The 16,148-nt window shown below is 49.2% G+C and overlaps 1 protein-coding gene and 1 long non-coding RNA gene across 3 annotated transcripts; both read left to right on the top strand.

Annotated features, from left to right (window-relative positions):
* The first annotated feature begins 7 nt into the window (after positions 1 to 7).
* On the top strand, positions 8 to 14,586 carry SFT2D1 (SFT2 domain containing 1). Its single transcript, XM_074333810.1, has 8 exons — positions 8 to 138; positions 6,137 to 6,223; positions 6,776 to 6,858; positions 7,966 to 8,047; positions 9,991 to 10,026; positions 11,323 to 11,381; positions 12,666 to 12,695; positions 14,061 to 14,586. The coding sequence occupies exons 1-8, from the start codon at positions 76 to 78 to the stop codon at positions 14,098 to 14,100; spliced, it is 480 nt and encodes a 159-aa protein (XP_074189911.1). The 5' UTR covers positions 8 to 75; the 3' UTR covers positions 14,101 to 14,586.
* On the top strand, positions 330 to 4,860 carry LOC141571737 (uncharacterized). 2 transcript variants are annotated; one of them, XR_012496822.1, is made up of 3 exons: positions 330 to 778; positions 911 to 1,040; positions 2,516 to 4,860. It is a non-coding gene; the product is annotated as an uncharacterized LOC141571737 (long non-coding RNA). The 2 variants fall into 2 exon arrangements; XR_012496821.1 differs by lacking the exon at positions 330 to 778 and having other exon boundaries at positions 786 to 1,040.
* Positions 14,587 to 16,148: the final 1,562 nt, after the last annotated feature.

Below are 16,148 nucleotides of genomic sequence, written 5' to 3'. Positions count from 1 at the left end.
TCCGGTTCCGGTTTCCTCCGAGTGCGCCAGGGGCGGGCGACCGAGTGGCCGTCGCTGCGCCCCGGGAGCAGAGCCATGGAGAAGCTGCGGCGGGTCCTGAGCGGCCAGGACGACGAGGAGCAGGGCCTGACTTCGCAGGTACGGGCCGCCGCAGGGTCCCAGCGCCCCCCGCCCCCCGCCCCCCGGGCCGCGGCTGCGACAGCAGAGGGGGCTGAGCGCGTGCCGGGTCCGGCCCGTGGAGCGTGGGCGAGCGGGGCCGCCTGTGCGCGGACGGCTGATGCGGGAGGGCTCCGCCGCCCCGGGAAGCGCGGGGGCTCTCCGGTGTCCACGGAGCTCACTGAGACACCCGCCGCGCGCCCCGGTCGGCCCCGCTCTGCCAGGCGACCCGTCTGCCCGCACGCTGCCCGCCCGGCCTCTGCGTGGCTCTCGGCGCCGGGTGCGGGCTCTGCGCGGGCCTGTGCGCGCCGTGGGTGCGGGCGCGGTGTCCGCGAGCGGCCGGGAGCCGAACTCTGCAGGTTTCCTGCCTCCGTTTGTCCCCGGAGATAAATGAGGGCCCGGGCGGTGGGTGTGGCTCTTGGAAGCGGGGAGACGAGGTACAAATCCAGGTCACGGAGAAGTGAAGTGACACTGAAGTGAAAGATGCTTGTTAAGGCGTTGAGCCTGCTGAGACATTTTGTGTGTGTTTTAAAGCCCGTGTCCCGGGGCCTCACCCACGGGCTTGGTGAGGGTCACTTCCTCTATTGAGGGAGTGAAACAGGAGTGGAGCAGGAACTGCTTCGTAAGTACTTTTATTTGCATGCAGACAAGGTCTTGTTTGCCTGTCACCGAAGTGGGAACGTTTACAATGGAATAGTATGTAAAGTTTTGTTTGTCCCCTTTCCTAACTTCCTTCGTTGTCTTGTTTATTCAGCACATCTTGTGGGCAGCGTTCCGGGCTAGTCTGGGGGGTTCGGAGACTAGAAGACAGGCGTCTACTCGGTGAACCCTGTAACCGGTTTGACAGATCACAGTGGTTCTGCAATAACCCAGCTAAGCGTTAGGTTGGTGCACATGTAATTGCGGTTTTGCAGTTTTTAACCTTGTAAACCACAACTGCTTTTGCACCAACCTGATAGTAACACGAGAAGCATCAACAGGGCGGTAATGTCTTACCAGCGCATTTCCTGCACCACTGTTTTGTGTTCCAGTGCACACTCTGGGTCTGTCACACAGCACAGCCATAGCCACACTTGACTACTTACATTTCAATTAATTAAACTTGAATACAGGTTAAAATCCTTTCCCAGTCCCACTGGCCACATGAGGCACTTGTGTGAGTGGCTGTGCCTAGGACAGCGCGTGAGTGGGACATTCCTTCGCAGACAGTTCTGTTGGACTGAGCTGCTTTAAACCTTGGGGGCGTGAAGGCCGTAGAGCCCCTTTTCTTGAGCCCACCGTCTGGAGGGGAGAAAGATACGTAGAGACGTCATTGGTTAAAGATTGGAGCGATTCGAATGGACGGGAGCTGTGAGTTCAGAGGTGGCCCATTCCTTCACTCAGCAACTCTTAGTACCAACACATGTGTGGCCCTGTTCACGATGCGGGGGTTACAGCAGCGACCAAAACAAAGCCCTCATCCACTTGGAATGTACATTTTAATTGGGGGGAACAGTTAAAACCTAGTAAATATAAACTGTGGCAGCCAGTGAGGAGGGGGCCGTCACCTGGCCCACCTCCTCGCCCAGAGGTACGGGATGCTTAGGAGAAGACAGGCCCATTGACAGGGTGTGGGGGACCACGTTGCACACCGAGGAGGGAGGTGGCGAATGATCAGAGAAGAGGGTGACAGGGTGCAGAGGAGTTTCTGATGGTGGTTAGGGTGGCTGGGAGTGTGCTGGGAGTGTGGCAGGACGCACACGGGCGTGGACGACTGGATGAGACTGGCTGGGGGCGGGGTGAGGACGTGGGCGAGGCAGTGAGTGAGGGGGCGCAGGGAAGCTCTGGGTGGCTCGGTCCTCCGCCCAGGTGGCCTGGAGGCCGGGGGAGTGGCAGAGGAGCCACAGTTCTGGGGCCCTCAGGCGAGGTGACAGGAAGATGCCAGGCAGCTGTGAGCTCAGAGATGACGCATTCCTTCATCATAAGACCTGAGCCAGGTCTTAGAGACGTGTAGACAAGGGCAGGGGAAGGCCTAGGAAGACACTTCATCTCCAGGAAGAGGGAGACAGACGAGGACACACAGAAGGAGCAGCCGGTGGGGTGGATGGGACTCTGAGGAGAGCGCCATCCGGAGTGGCTGGAGGGAGGGGTTCGTCCAATGCGGTGAGAAGGAAGGGATAGGGGTTCTTAAGAAAGCCCCTGGCGTGAAGCACGGGAAGCAGCCTTCCTGTCTGGAAGGTTTGAGCTGCGTGAGGGCGGGAGCTGGGTGGTCAAGGACAGTGCCTGGCATGTGCCCGGGTGGGGATCCCATCAGCTCCCAGGTTAGCTCCTTCGAGAAGAAGGGGCTCTCGCTCTGATGGGCACCCCTTACTTCATTCAGGTCTCCTCCTGTACCTCCCAGAAGGGCCTTCACTGATGGATCTGCTGACGTCATGCGTCTCTGGCCAGCTCCGCCCTTTGACCTGCGAGTTTCTCTTCATGGGCTGATGCTTGTTATATGGGCACTTGCTTATCGGAAGACAGCGACCCTTTCATGTTCACTGTTGTAGTTCCCAGTGTCAGGAGCTCAGCCGAGTTGGGGGAGAGAGACCTGGGCTCTCAGGTGTCGGAGGGGCGATTAAAGCCCCAAGCCCCAAAGAGAAGGGCTGATTCAGCCTGAAGTCACTTTCTGCGATGGTATTAGCAAGAGGCTCACACTGGAGGAGTGCCCATTTCCCCCATGGACTGGGTGCGGACGGTTGGGGGTCTGCTCCCTGCTGAGGGAGCCCCACGGGCAGTGGACCCTGAGGTCAGGAGAGGCCAGTGGGAAGGCTCCCTTAGGGGGCAGAGGCAGAGAGGAGGATGGTGTCCTTAGGGTCCCCACGTGCCCTGGGAGGAGGCCTTGGTGGAAGAGGAGTCCTGCCCTGCCCAGGGCCGCAGATAAAGGGACCCGGAAACGGGGTGCTGGGCCGGGAGTGAGACGCGGGAGAGGGCGTGGCAGACCAGGCCCAGTCCTTGACCCCAGATCCTCAGGCACTGCAGTGTGGCCCCGGCACCACGCGCCGTGGGCAGGGCAGTGGCCGGGGACACCTTCTCACCGGGGCCGGACCCCACCCAGCACTTAGACTAGGAGCACTCGGTGGCTGCTGGATGGATGGATCAGCGAGCATTTTGCTGGTTTAAAATGGAGGACGCATCAGCACATGTGAAGGTTAATGGAAACGGTGTCAGGGACAGAACCTGGATAAAGCCACGTTCACTGTTGGAGAGGGCTAAGCAGCCCGTAAGTTCCCTGTGAGTCCCTGCGGAGGCCGAGGGGGTGGGATCCAAGGCGGGGTGGCCAGGCTGACTTTAGCTGCTCTGCAGTGACCTGAGGACAGGACGAGAGGACGTCCCTGAGGTGCCTTGGTGGTCTGGGAGCAGCAAGCGACGGCCTCCGTTTTCTACGTGAGAAAGGGAAGTTATCTGCTGCGAGTGGAAGTGTCAGGGCAAGAACTGGGCGTCTGAAATGGAGGGGCTTTGAACTGGGGTGGCAGAGAGAAGGCAGGTGGTAGAGAGAAGACAACAACACAGGCCAGAAGTTGATGAGGACGGGGTTATGGTGCCCGAGTCGTGCCACGTGACTCCGTCCCGGGGAAGAGGAAGGAAGAGTCATGGGGTTTGCCTGATGGATGCAGCAGAAAGGTTTAAATGTCTCATTGAAGCGATGTGCCGCGTGCCGTCCACTGAGAGGGGGAGAAGGATGGTGGGCTGGAGAAAGGGCACAGGCGCAGGCCAGTCGAGGCAGGAGCCTGTGGCTCAGCGTGCCCGGGATGGCATCGGGTCAGGGAGCAGCCGCTTGAGGTTTGGGGTAGAGCAGTTTCAGGTACTACGACTGCCCTGAGTCACTGAGTGCAGTGGCAGGAAAAGGCCACTGAGATGGGGGGGTGAGGAACGGAAGGGCCAGGCTGTCCCTGTGGATGTTGACACGATGGAAGCCTGCGGGGTCCGAGTGGGGCCTGGGATCGGGGTCCTGAGCAAGAGAGAGTGACTCGGAGAGAGAGCTGCAGGTGACAAACGAGGACAGTAGGGTGGCTGTTCATGGATGAGCCTCCGAGTAAGGGGAAGGGACCGCAGGGAGAATGCAGTGCCAGCTTGTCCCATGTTGAAACTGTGTAATTTGCCCAGTTAGGAGTTAGGAAATCTGTGCTTTGTTTCTAGATCCAGGGCAATTTGCAAGGCTTGAGACAAGTCATGTGCTTGTGGGTTGAATATTCCATATTTACAAAGGGAGTAAGTTGTCACAGGTTTCATCGCATGGCAGATGGAATAAGGGAAATCCCTCCGATTATACAAGGAGCACGCTGAGAGGAAAATGAACTGGCTGCTGCAAACTCGCAGTTGGACTTGTGGACCACGGGGTGACTTGAGCTTGTGACAAAAAGGAAAACTGGGTGCTTTTCGTCTCCTTAAGCCTCACCTCACTGTGCTCACACTGACCGTTTAGAAATCGTTCTTCCTAATGACGTTTCCATTTCCTTACAAACCAGTAGGTCATTTCCTGTGTGATGTGCCGTCTTCAGGGCTTATTTTGTTCTAGTAACTAAACTGTATTGATGGATATTCTTCCTGATCAGAAAGAATAAAGTTTAGATGTTTTTATAGGCAGGTTTATTCTTTGTTTAAAATCCAGTTATCAGTTTTGTTGTAAACAGATGACATCACTGGCAACAAGAATGTCTGAATTAAAGTAAAAATGTAAGAACATTTGAAGTGTGTTAAAAAGTGATGTGTTACTGTGACAGAGTCTTTATTAAGTTATTTTTATCTACTTTTCATGCTGCATAAGGATTCAAAGATTAATCTACTCAGGTAATTTTCAGCTTTTGCATGTAAAACTTTGTGTTTACTTCATTCTTGAAAATACATGATAAGCATGTGGTCTTATTTTTAAGTATCTATGGTAATATAAGCTAGAAATTTAAATTTTGGTATATAAAGTCTTACTGCATATATCTAGTTTCTTGAAACAGCTGTTGTTGAGACTTTTTCAGCCTTATTGGGAAAATAAGTTTTAATAGTGCACTTAGTAATCTGAATGTGTGTGCTGAATCATTCTGCATGCCAGGTTGTCGTGCTGTATAAAGTATGCAGAGCAATTTCTGTGTTGTTCTAATTTGGTTAGAATTCGCAGGACACACAGGAACGTCGTTGCTCTGGAATAAATTATCATCTCAAAACTGCGTTTTAGTAACAGTCGGGAGGTACCCAGGGCTTTCTGAGTTGTTTGGAATGAACTCTTCTTAATAAGTCAAGTTGACGGTGTGTCTGATGATACACACTGCTGGTGGCTGCCCAGGGCCCTGTCATTAGGCAGGTGTACCCGCCCCCCGTGGCTCACAGCTCTGCCTCTGCTCACCCTGGTGCTCCCGCAGTCACCCCCACTCCGCCCCAGCAGCTGGCAGGAGGTGGGGACCGGAAGCAGCCCTGCTCCGGGCAGGACTGCCTGAGCACGTTGACACTGCAGGTCCAAGCTGAATTCCAGCTGACACTCACCCTTGCTCGGTTCCTCGTGCTCCGTCCAGCTCCCCTCGCTTCCAGCAGTTGCTGCACAGGAAGCCCCATCTCAGGCTCTGCACGTAGGGCATGTCACCTGAGCGACCTCAGACAGACGCTGAGAGACGTGTGGGCTGCCTCAGCGTTGGTCAGCATTTTGCCCGTCTGGTTGCATCTTTCCTCTCTAGTTTTTGAAATCACAGTATTTTATAATGTACCTCATGTGATTTCATCCAGCTCAGTGTACGTATCCTGTCCCTCCCAGGTAGGGGCTCTTTAAACGTGAGCACAATTCTGTTGTCACACCTGCCAAAGCTAGCAGTGGTCCCTCAGGCCCTCGTGGTCCCCAGAGCGTGTTTGTAGTTCCCTTCCCAACCGCGGGATCTCCATATGCTTAAACCACATGCAAAGTCTGCCCAGAAGGAAGTGCAGAGGACCGGTTGGGCAGTGGGGGCCTGGGCAGGTCCTAACCCGCTTCTTCCTTAAGGCCCTGGACGCCTCGTCCCTGAGTTTCAGCACCAGGTTGAAGTGGTTTGCCATCTGCTTCGCGAGCGGCGTCGTCTTCTCCATCCTCGTGAGTCAAGGCCTCTGTGGCTTCTTCATTTCTATTTGTGCCAGACCTGTAGTCCCGTTTAGTACCCACAAGCAGTGCGCTTTACCTGGATTGCTCCGAGACTTCCAGTGGGACACATTCAGATACCTGATGAAAGGGGCAGAGACCAATACAAAGATGCAGAAAGTAACATTTTGGGGGAGTATGGATTGTTAAAATAATTTTAAGAAAATTCAAACTAGCTGCAGAGTTAGTAATTGAGATGTTAATTACGTTTTTTAACTTGCCATTTAAAAACAATTTAATTTAAGTAGTGTGAGTTTACTCACATGTATAAAGAAAGTTGTGTTATGGCTCATTTACATAGACTTACATTCAAATACACAGAAGATTCAAATTAGGAAATAACATTGAAAATTAACTGCTTTTTAAAATGATATAATCAGTATATGCAAGCACATTTATACTTAAAATGTGTATTATTATATATTTATATTACTACTGTAGCACATTTAATTTTAAGCCATTACAATGGTAAAATTATTTTGAAATAACTATAATATTTTAACTCAGGGAACTGGATTGCTATGGCTTCCTGGTGGCCTAAAGCTTTTCGCAGTGTTTTACACCTTTGGAAATATTGCTGCATTAGCAAGGTATGTACAGAAGTTTAGCTTCTTAAAATACTTCGTTTGCTATCACTCTCCTGAGGACTTTCCTAATAGGATCTATTTCTAGAGCTCTGACATGTTGTGAATTCAGCACAGAATATGTATTTCTTTAATAAACACTGACGCCTGCTGTGTGCCAGCTGCCGTAACGGAGTGGTCATGGTAGGAGTAGCCAGTCCCTGTGTGCCAGGGACTGTCTGCAGCGTTTTGTGTCTGTGACCCCAGTTATGAGGGGGGCACTGTTAGCACCCCTCTTACAGCTGGGGCTGTGCCTGGCGAGGTGAGGACGTGCTCCCCCCAGCCCGTCCTCTGAGCCCCCTCCCTAGTTTGGGAAGCCTGTGTCCCCGTGAGGCAGGCGGTCGGTCAGATGACCAGTGGCCTAGCCGGACGACGGGGTGGCAGTGGTGTGGGGAGGCGGGGTGGTGAGGCAGAGGCGCGGCGGGCTGGGCCTTGGGCAGTCCTCTCTGAGTGCATCTTTGGGGTGCTGACGTCCCATCTTTGGGGTGGTTGTCACATGTATGAGCTCTGCGTTTGTGTGCACTTAGCTTTCAGAGGTGACCGTCTGTTTCTTCTGGAATTTTCTGGGTCAGAGGTATTGTCAAGTGAGCAGGCGTGAGTCAAGGCTGAGCTCAGTGAGGGCTCGTACCTGTGGTGGTTCCGGTTCCGACGGGGCCTGAAAGAAGCCGGAGCTGGCAGTGCCTGTGGACCTGCTATGAGAGGCTTTCCAGGACAGTTAATTACTCGTGGAGGTGGCCTTGCATTGTGCTGACGTGTAACGTGTGCGCAGACAGGAAATCGTGACTGATATTGGCAGACAGCATATTGACAGGCAGCCTGTCAGCTTGGGACCGCTTTGGCTCACTGGTGGCTATAAAATCCCACTATGAATAATTTGTCAAAAGGCATTTATGTTTCATAGAAAACTAAAAGACTAAAGTTTGCTTTTGATAGTAAGGGGAAATTAACCAGATTTAGTGAGAGATTCTTATTAAATAAATGAACCCAGGGTTTCTTTTCTTGAAAGAGTTTGTTTTTATGTGACCACACAGGTTAGGTGGTCCCTCACTCAGTTCTCCTGTTTGTTTCTAATAGCACGTGCTTTTTAATGGGGCCTATGAAGCAGCTGAAGAAGATGTTTGAAACAACAAGATTGCTTGCAACAATTATTATGATTGTAAGTAAATAGTGAAAAACACCTTTATTGACGTATTTTTTGCATTGTTATTTTACAAAAAAAATTGTGCATTTTTATGTCAGTCCTTTGTCATATTTCTCGTGTGGCATGTAATGATTACATCATGCAGGCTGTGTGATTAAAGAGCGTGAGTTACCCAGTGTTACCTAAAATGATGGGCTGGGTAAATGCAACTTTCTTTGCATGTATCTAACATTGCAGCTCTGTATTTAAAATGCACATTAGAACTGGATGTATTTCACCGTCAAGCCCCACAGAACGTTTCCTAATGGACTGCTGTGTGCTTGTGGAGGGTGGGCTGGAAGACAGATCACTCTGCCTCCATTTGAGTCATCTCGGGGAGAGTGGGCATTGATTTAAGTAGCCTGTCCTCTGGTGTGGTCGCTTCCCTGTTTGACCAGTTGACAAGCACTTCACGTCGGGGTCTGTCCGGGCTGCTGCGGCGGCTGGAATTCAGTGATGTCTTTGTCTGTGAACAAGTGTGCTCTTGGAAACAGCTTTCGTCATGTGCTTTGGGTTCTTAGCTGATGGTTGGTGGGTATTTCGGGCAGGGGGAGCCCAGGTCCCCCTCCACCCAGGCCTCTGATCCTAACGCGCTTATTCCGTCTCTTGCAGATTTCTTTGTCCTTAAAGCCTGTTTTTGAATTTAAATGTCAGTATTAGCTCATTTGTCCTTTTAACTATTAATTTGCTTTTCAAACACAACTAATCTTTGTAGATTTGTAAGTAAGGACATGTTTTCAGCTGTAACATGTGAACCTTCTCCCTCCTTCCCAGAGTAAAAACGTTTTAGCCTAATTTTTTATCTATGTCCTTATTCAGCTTCATCAGAGTTAGTGCCATTTTACTTATTTTTCCAGTTATTTTGAACTTCCTGTGTTAGCTGGTAAAGCCGCATATATATTAACATTGAACTTTGTCTGGGTTGCTGAGAAATGATCTTACACCGTTCGACTGCAACAATGTTATATTCCACCAAGATTTTATGTGGATTCATTTTATTTAGGACATCCTGGAACCCACCTTAGTAATGCATTCTGCCTTACATAAATAAGCATGAACTCAAAGGGCTTTTCAAACAGTTAGAAACATAAATATTTCCCCAAAGAGATGGTTATTTATTCATATGATGAACTTTGGTGATGGATTGAGTCATATCGTTTCTAGCTGAATGCTTTGCGCAGGGCCTCATTGCTGCTGACCTGAGCTTAGGCCTAATAGTGGTGGTAAAGAAATACTGCCACTCAGCACCTTCTGAGTGCCAGCCCCAGACTCAAGCGCATTACCCATGTATTGTGATTTGTTCCTGCAAAGCCCTGTAGAGCAGGCAGAGGGTATCACCCTCCTTCTAAAGGGAAGATAACTGTGGTCTGGACCAGATAACTGACTTAACCAGGGACACAGACCGTAGGCGGCAGAGCTGGGAGCTGCCTAGGTCTCTATCTCCAAACCTCCTGCCTGTCACCATTGCTGCCACCTGCCTCCTTGGGGGGCACAGAGATGTGGAATGATGATGTATGGAAATCATTCCAGTAGATTCCTATGTAAAGCTAAGTAAAGGAGAAGCTGCTGTGTTAGCACGTGCCCTAAACTGTTGGCAGTATTGTTACTAAACATTAGCACAGTCATTCATAAGAGCAGCTGTTGTCACTGAACCATTCTGCGGGCATTCTTTCTGTTGACATAAGGCATCAGTGGATCATTTTCGAGTTGTTTCCGTTTTGCCAGGGAATACAACAGTCATAGATTTTAAAGTAAAATGATCCTCACGGAATATGTAAGTACAGCTGGAGGCAGTGGTCGCATTAATTTTCTTCTATAGTATGTTGTTATCATGCAAATGAGTGCAGATTAGTTTATGCATTTTTATTAAGCTTTTGAAGGGATTCAGACTTAACCATAATTTCTTTCCTTTCCTCCAGTTGTGTCTCATCTTTACCTTGTGTGCTGCTCTCTGGGTAAGTTACATCCTCCATGCCTGCTTGTTACTAGCCTGGTCCCTCGTTGGGGACGGTCATCACACTGTTACCTGAAAGGAGCTCAAAGTCTGGCTTCTTTCAAACCCACCAGAGATTGGGTGTCCCTAAAATTGTGCCTGGTGACATCCCATTAGTGATTACATAGACTGTACATCTGAAACAGACAAGGGTGAGTTTGTCCTTACCTCTAGGCCGGGCTGGCTCCTCTGTCGGTCCCTGGGCTGTGAGAGGTTCTGCTGCCGGCCAGCGTGGGAGGGAGCCACTGATGAGGGGCCAGAAAACAAACCCAAACAAATGAATGGAACGGAGACGAAAGCGCGTCCAGGAACCTTAGACCACTGCAGGCAGGGTGGGCCGTTCCTCATTCGCCTAGAGAAGTCCCACTGTTTACAGCTCAGCTTTCTGATCACGCACCCGACTGATTCTTCTTTATTTATGGTTCCCTGTCTGCTTCCCAGGAGGCTAACCAAAAAACTATACATTTCCAGGAAGCAAGGGTTGTGTGTGACGTTCTAGAAATGCTCTGTCAGAAAAGGTCTTAGTTTGCTTTTCAGTTTTGATGATGTAAGGACTAAACATCAGTTACATGAGAATTGATTTACACCTCGTTTCCCAATGTGGACTTCAAAGAATATGCTGAACAATTTTTGCATATCCCTGTGGAAAATTGATTTCTGGTTTGGGAATGGTCTAGCAGCCTGTTTGTTTAGAAGTAGATAGAAGTAAAAGAAGTAAGTAAAAAAACAATAAAAATGGACAAGGAATTCTAAAAATAGACCATCCAAAGTCATGGAAACTATTGTACATTATTCTAGGAAACAATAAAATGCAGTTTTCCTTTAAAAAATAACTCAAGACAAGGAGCCAGTGAGAATGAGTAAAATGTGTCAATTCGACAGAGGCTCTAGATCTAATAACTATGTGGGATTTTGGGTGTGGGTCTGACAAGTGTTGGCCTTGACTTAAGGACCTAACGTCCCAGCTTGAATGTGTTCAGCCTGGGCACAGTGATTCCAGTAACATTTACGTAACGCCATAGATTGAGTAGTATTTAAATGAATGGGTACAGAGAATTTTAGAAAGGAACGGTAGCTTCTGAAATATTTAAGTTTCAGTTCTACTGAATCTTATATTTCTCATACTAAAGCTTAATAAAATAAATGGAGCTGTCACCTTACACTTTTGAAGGGGAAGAATTGAACTGGGTTGTAAACAATATTTGTAAATATTTTTTTAAATTCTTAACTCATTGTTTTTCTCTTTTGCTGTTGTTAGTGGCATAAGAAGGGGCTGGCCGTACTATTCTGCATATTGCAGTTCTTGTCGATGACCTGGTAAGTCTCACCTGATTAGAAAACAGTGCCAGGCGTTTTGTTCTGAGCCTAGAAGCCTGGGAAAGTCGTTGGCATTTCATCTGGCGGTTGAAGTGGGTGCCTCGGAGTGGGGAGGGGACGGACCTGAGAGGTCAGACGCGTGAAGTCTGCGCGTGTCCCACGGTGACTGCAGCAGGGAGACCTGGGACGGGGTGGGGTGCGCTGCTTCCGCAGGTCCACCATGCTCGTACGTGAAAGAGAAGTGCTCAGACGTGAAGGTGGTGGTGCCGTCTGAACGCACAGCGGCAAGGCCTGAGGGCACGGGGGCCTGCCATTCCCTTGGCACTGTCACTGCCTCCGCACTGAGCAGGTTCTTCTGAAGTCAACCCTGGCCTTGCCGTCCCTGCAGCTGCCGTGGGAGCGTCACTGGCAGACGGCTGCTTCTAGCCTCTCCCTGGGCTGGTCCTTCCTCCGCCTCCGGTCCTCAGCCGCCCCGGCTCCCCAGCAGACTTGGCCCCTTCCTGGGCCTTTTTATGGCGTGGGCTGCAGTAAAAGGCCCAGCGAGTGTGCTGGTATTGGATGTACTGTCCTTGCACGCTTCCGGGTCAGACCGGGAAGGTGTTCTCACACATAAAACACTTTTAAGTGTGTCTTTCCTTTTCTGCAGAGCTAAGTTTTGTTTGCTCCTTCCAGCAGTCAGTAACGCCCCTCCTGATTTTGCTGTTTTAAATCTCCTTTTGGATGGTACCCAGTCTGGGATCAGTCTTTCTTGTAACTGTTTCTCCCTTTCCACCGACAGATGTGCTTTCAATGACAGTTCAATGCGGTTCTCTATGTTACAGAGGAGCACTATGGAGGAGTTTTGCTCGTTTTCAGTGAAATGGGAACGTTTTAGTTGATTTCCTTGGTCATTTTTTATAGTATGTTGCTTTTTATTGCATCATCTGTATTTAATGATTGATTTCTCTCTAAAGGAGAATGCAGTCTCTGCTCAAATTACTTGTTTTTATTTAAAAAAAACTTAAAACGGGTAACCTTTTGGTTAATAATAAGCTCAAACTTTAGCAGGCAGCAGAGGCACTTCGAGTTTGTTAACCCAGTTTCTCATTCAGGATGTGTGGGGTCCGGCCCGGTAATCTGCATTCTGTACAAGTTCCGGCTGCAGCTGGGGCTGCTGCTGGGGTGGTACTTGGAGCATCACTGCAGCCACGTGCCGCCTTACTTTTTTGGTGGTAGAATGTGGCCATTTGGCATAAAGAGAAGCATCATTTAAATTAAATTTCAACAAATGGCTTTTTCTTGCAGGTATAGTCTGTCATACATCCCATTTGCAAGGTAAGCATGTTTCAATTCCATTTTGTTTTTGCTGCTCTAATTATTTCACAGAAATGCATGAAGTTTAATAATTTTCACATTGAAATGTTATTTAGAAGGCTGTTGTTTTTTGTTGGCTTTGACTTTCTTCCCAAAAGGAAATATTTTAAATGAGATGGATACAAAGAAGCTTCTGTATAAAGTGAAGCCATTTTGAACATAGTAGCAGATTTTACTCCTGCTTCTAACACCTGCACCTGTGTAGTTAGGGAACTCTGACAAGAGTTCTGGATCCTTCCATGACTGCAGCTATTCATTAAATAGGATGTGGAGACTCCAGCAAAATTCTACTTAATAAAAGGAAGTTAGTGATAAAATGAGGTCTGATACATGAATGTTTGTCTTAAGCCAGTAGAAACATATTTATTCTATATGTCAAGAGGTAACTGCCATTTATATTTTTTCAGAGGAATGTACTAATTTAGTTGTGGAGGGCAAGACAAAACTAATAGTAATCTTAAATCTGACAGATTCAGAAAAATACTCTGTTGAGGCACAGCTTAGCTTCTTTGTAAAATTTGCAAACAGGTAGTCTGTGAAAAAGAGGAAGGTTGTATGCCTCATGTGAACAGTGAAGGAGATTGGCAGAAAGTCTATTTTCCTGTGGATAGTTCTTTTTTGATGAATTATCTCCTTATAAGGAGATATCTCCTTATCTCCTTATAAGGAGAACCAGCCAGCCCGGGTCCGGTACAGGTGCGAGGCTGAAGCAGAGCGCTAGACGTAACTGACCATCCTCGGACATGTGCCGCAGCTCCCTTACTGCTGCTCACCAAGGACCAGCTCACCTAGAAAGGTGTCCCCTCCCCAGACAGGCTCAGAGCAGGGAGTCGTGTCTGCCCCTATGTGGGTCTCCAGTTCAACAGTCCGCATAAAAATAATAACCGGAATGAACAAAAGTATTAAGTAATACTTCAAACAAACTCGTTTGGGAAAAATTATTAAAGTTGAATGAAGTTTATCACATGGATTTTTTTGGGACTTCTTAGCATGCAGTTATAAGCATTTTGCTTTGTAACATCCAGTTTGTTATTTCTTGTTAAAAATTATTTCTTTGTTAAGTTGTTTTTGGCATTTAAATTTTCCTTATTAAGATTAGTGTATGTGCTGGTAAAGATTTCCTAAAATAAGTGCCATTTCGGAAATTAACAGATTTTTTCCAAGTCTCAGTTCTTGAACTCAAGTTTAATCTCAAGTCTGACGTGTTGGGTTCCCGCCGAGTTCTGGCACACAGGTGATGGTGCGCTGGTCCCCTGGCAGCAGTGTCCCCTGAGTTGGCCCGGGAAGCACATTGTCATACCACTTTGTCTTCCTTTTTTCCACCAGGGACGCAGTGATTAAATGCTGTTCTTCTCTCATAAGTTGAAAATCAGAAACTCTTCAAAAAGAGCATTTGAAAATTGATGTACTGTTTTTTTGGTGAAGTGCGTTTTTCCCGGTACAGTAATTACTCCTCAAACCACTGCAGTGACAGCTGAAGACCGTTTTGTGTACTGGTAGGACTGCATGCTTGATTAAGATGCTACACGCTTGTCATGTTAAATTCATTATATGTCATTAATGTGCTCTTCCAAAGAGAAGATTTCAATCATTGCTAGTTAGTTGTAGATGTTTAGCCAGTTTTTAAATCTTTTCTAAACAGCATTTGAGATGTGAATATTTAAGGATAAACCTGTGCTGCAAGATATAGTCAACTTTTGGGGCTCTTTTTAAATGTCTAGATAGTTTAAGTGTCTTTTTTTAAAAAAATTTAAATGTGAAATTTTTTACTTTAAAAATTGCTTATTATATGTAATAAAAATAATATATAAATCTTTACAATTTTGAAATAAACCCACACTTGGAAAAATAACTTCTTCTGGATCACATTTACAGTATCTTAAGTGGGCAGTACCTTGGTTCAGCCAGGAGAATCTCGGCACTGGGCAGTTTTCCTGGAGAAGAGTAAGCTGCAATCCTGCCCTAATAGTGTTTGTGGGTACAAACCTGTAAACGGTAATAGGACTGTAATGATAAGACATTTAGAAGTGTCGCCCAGGGTGGACCTCTGCAAACATCATGCAGGAAGTCCTGGTGGAGGGTGTGATGTGGGCACTAGTTGTGGAGGTGCAAAGAGAGCTGACAGCCAGGTGGAGAGGTGAGGCAGCCACACAGGAAGAAGGAAGAAGCTGCTCTTAGCCCCGGGGGAGGAAGGCCCTGGCTGTTGCTGGGCCCCAGGGAGAGCCTGCTTGATGGGGCTTGGGAGTGGAGCTGTGGGGAGCAGGCTCCCCTCCTCCGCCAGCTCTCCCACCCTTGCCCCCAGCCCCACAGGCAGACCCTAGTCAAGTTGGTTGCCCACAGAGCTTCTGAACTGCAGTTGGCAGCGGGGAGGGCAGAGAGGAGAGCCCCACTGGCCTTGGCGTAAGCAGGGCTCTGGAGATGGTGATGGCAGGGGTACTTGGGTAGTTATCCTAGTGGATGTGCCCGGAGAGAATGTTCTAGAGGGCAGGAGAGGATGTGATGCTGGGAGGGGGTAGATCAGCACAGGGTGTCAGCACAGGGGTGGGAGCTGAGGCTGGAGAGGGAGGCAGGGGAGGGGACAGGGAGGAAGTCGCAGCAGCCAGCCAGCCAGGTGGTGGTGGTACATGAAAATGCCACATCCTCCACCCTAGACACCTGTGTGGGAGAGGCAGGCACGGGCCCAGTTGTTGGAAGACAGTCACAGGACATCTTGGGAGTTCAGAGGGCAGGGCAGAGTGGGCACGCTGGGTAGCAAGGAGCCTGGTGTGTGCAGAGCGTCTAAGGAGATGGGGGTGGTGTGCACAGGGGACACGTAAGGGGCTGGAGTTTGACCCCGAGGAGCTTGTTTTAGACAATTAGCAAGATGACAGCAGTAAAAGAATAAAAGACTGTAGTTCTCAGGTCAGGGGCCAGCAGGCGTGTGCGAGCACCCCCCAGGCAGACTGCCCTCCTTTCACCGCCCGGTCAGGGTCAGGGTCAGGGTCAGGGGGCTGGAACCAGCCGAGGTGAATGGACTTGTCTGGAGTGGCATGACGTGGCCGCTGCTCAGCCGAGGCAGGTCTGCCAGGCCTGTCTGCGTCCAGAGACCGGCTCCCCACCATGTGGAGTTCTGCGGCCTGGTTTGTCAGCACGCCCCACACCTTCCCCAGGAGGACGCGGGGACGCCAGTGCCACTGCTTTCAGGTAGCCCTGTGTTCTTAATGGAAATGGAATTATTACACCTGCTGGCCTTTTGCCCTACATTGTTCACACAGACCAAAATAGGGGTCAGGTAGGAGTCAGTGTGGGAGGAGGGAGCCAGGTATGGGCAGCGCCAGAAGGGAGTCCTGACAAGAGTCCAGTCCAGGGACAGGCTGCGATGATGAGCAGAGAGCAGATGGACCTGTCAAAGAGGCCCCTGTGGGAGTGAGTTTG

Source organism: Rhinolophus sinicus, linkage group LG05 (assembly GCF_036562045.2).
Source record: "Rhinolophus sinicus isolate RSC01 linkage group LG05, ASM3656204v1, whole genome shotgun sequence".
Lineage (NCBI taxonomy): Eukaryota > Metazoa > Chordata > Mammalia > Chiroptera > Rhinolophidae > Rhinolophus > Rhinolophus sinicus.
This window is presented reverse-complemented; position numbering and strand designations above follow the sequence as displayed.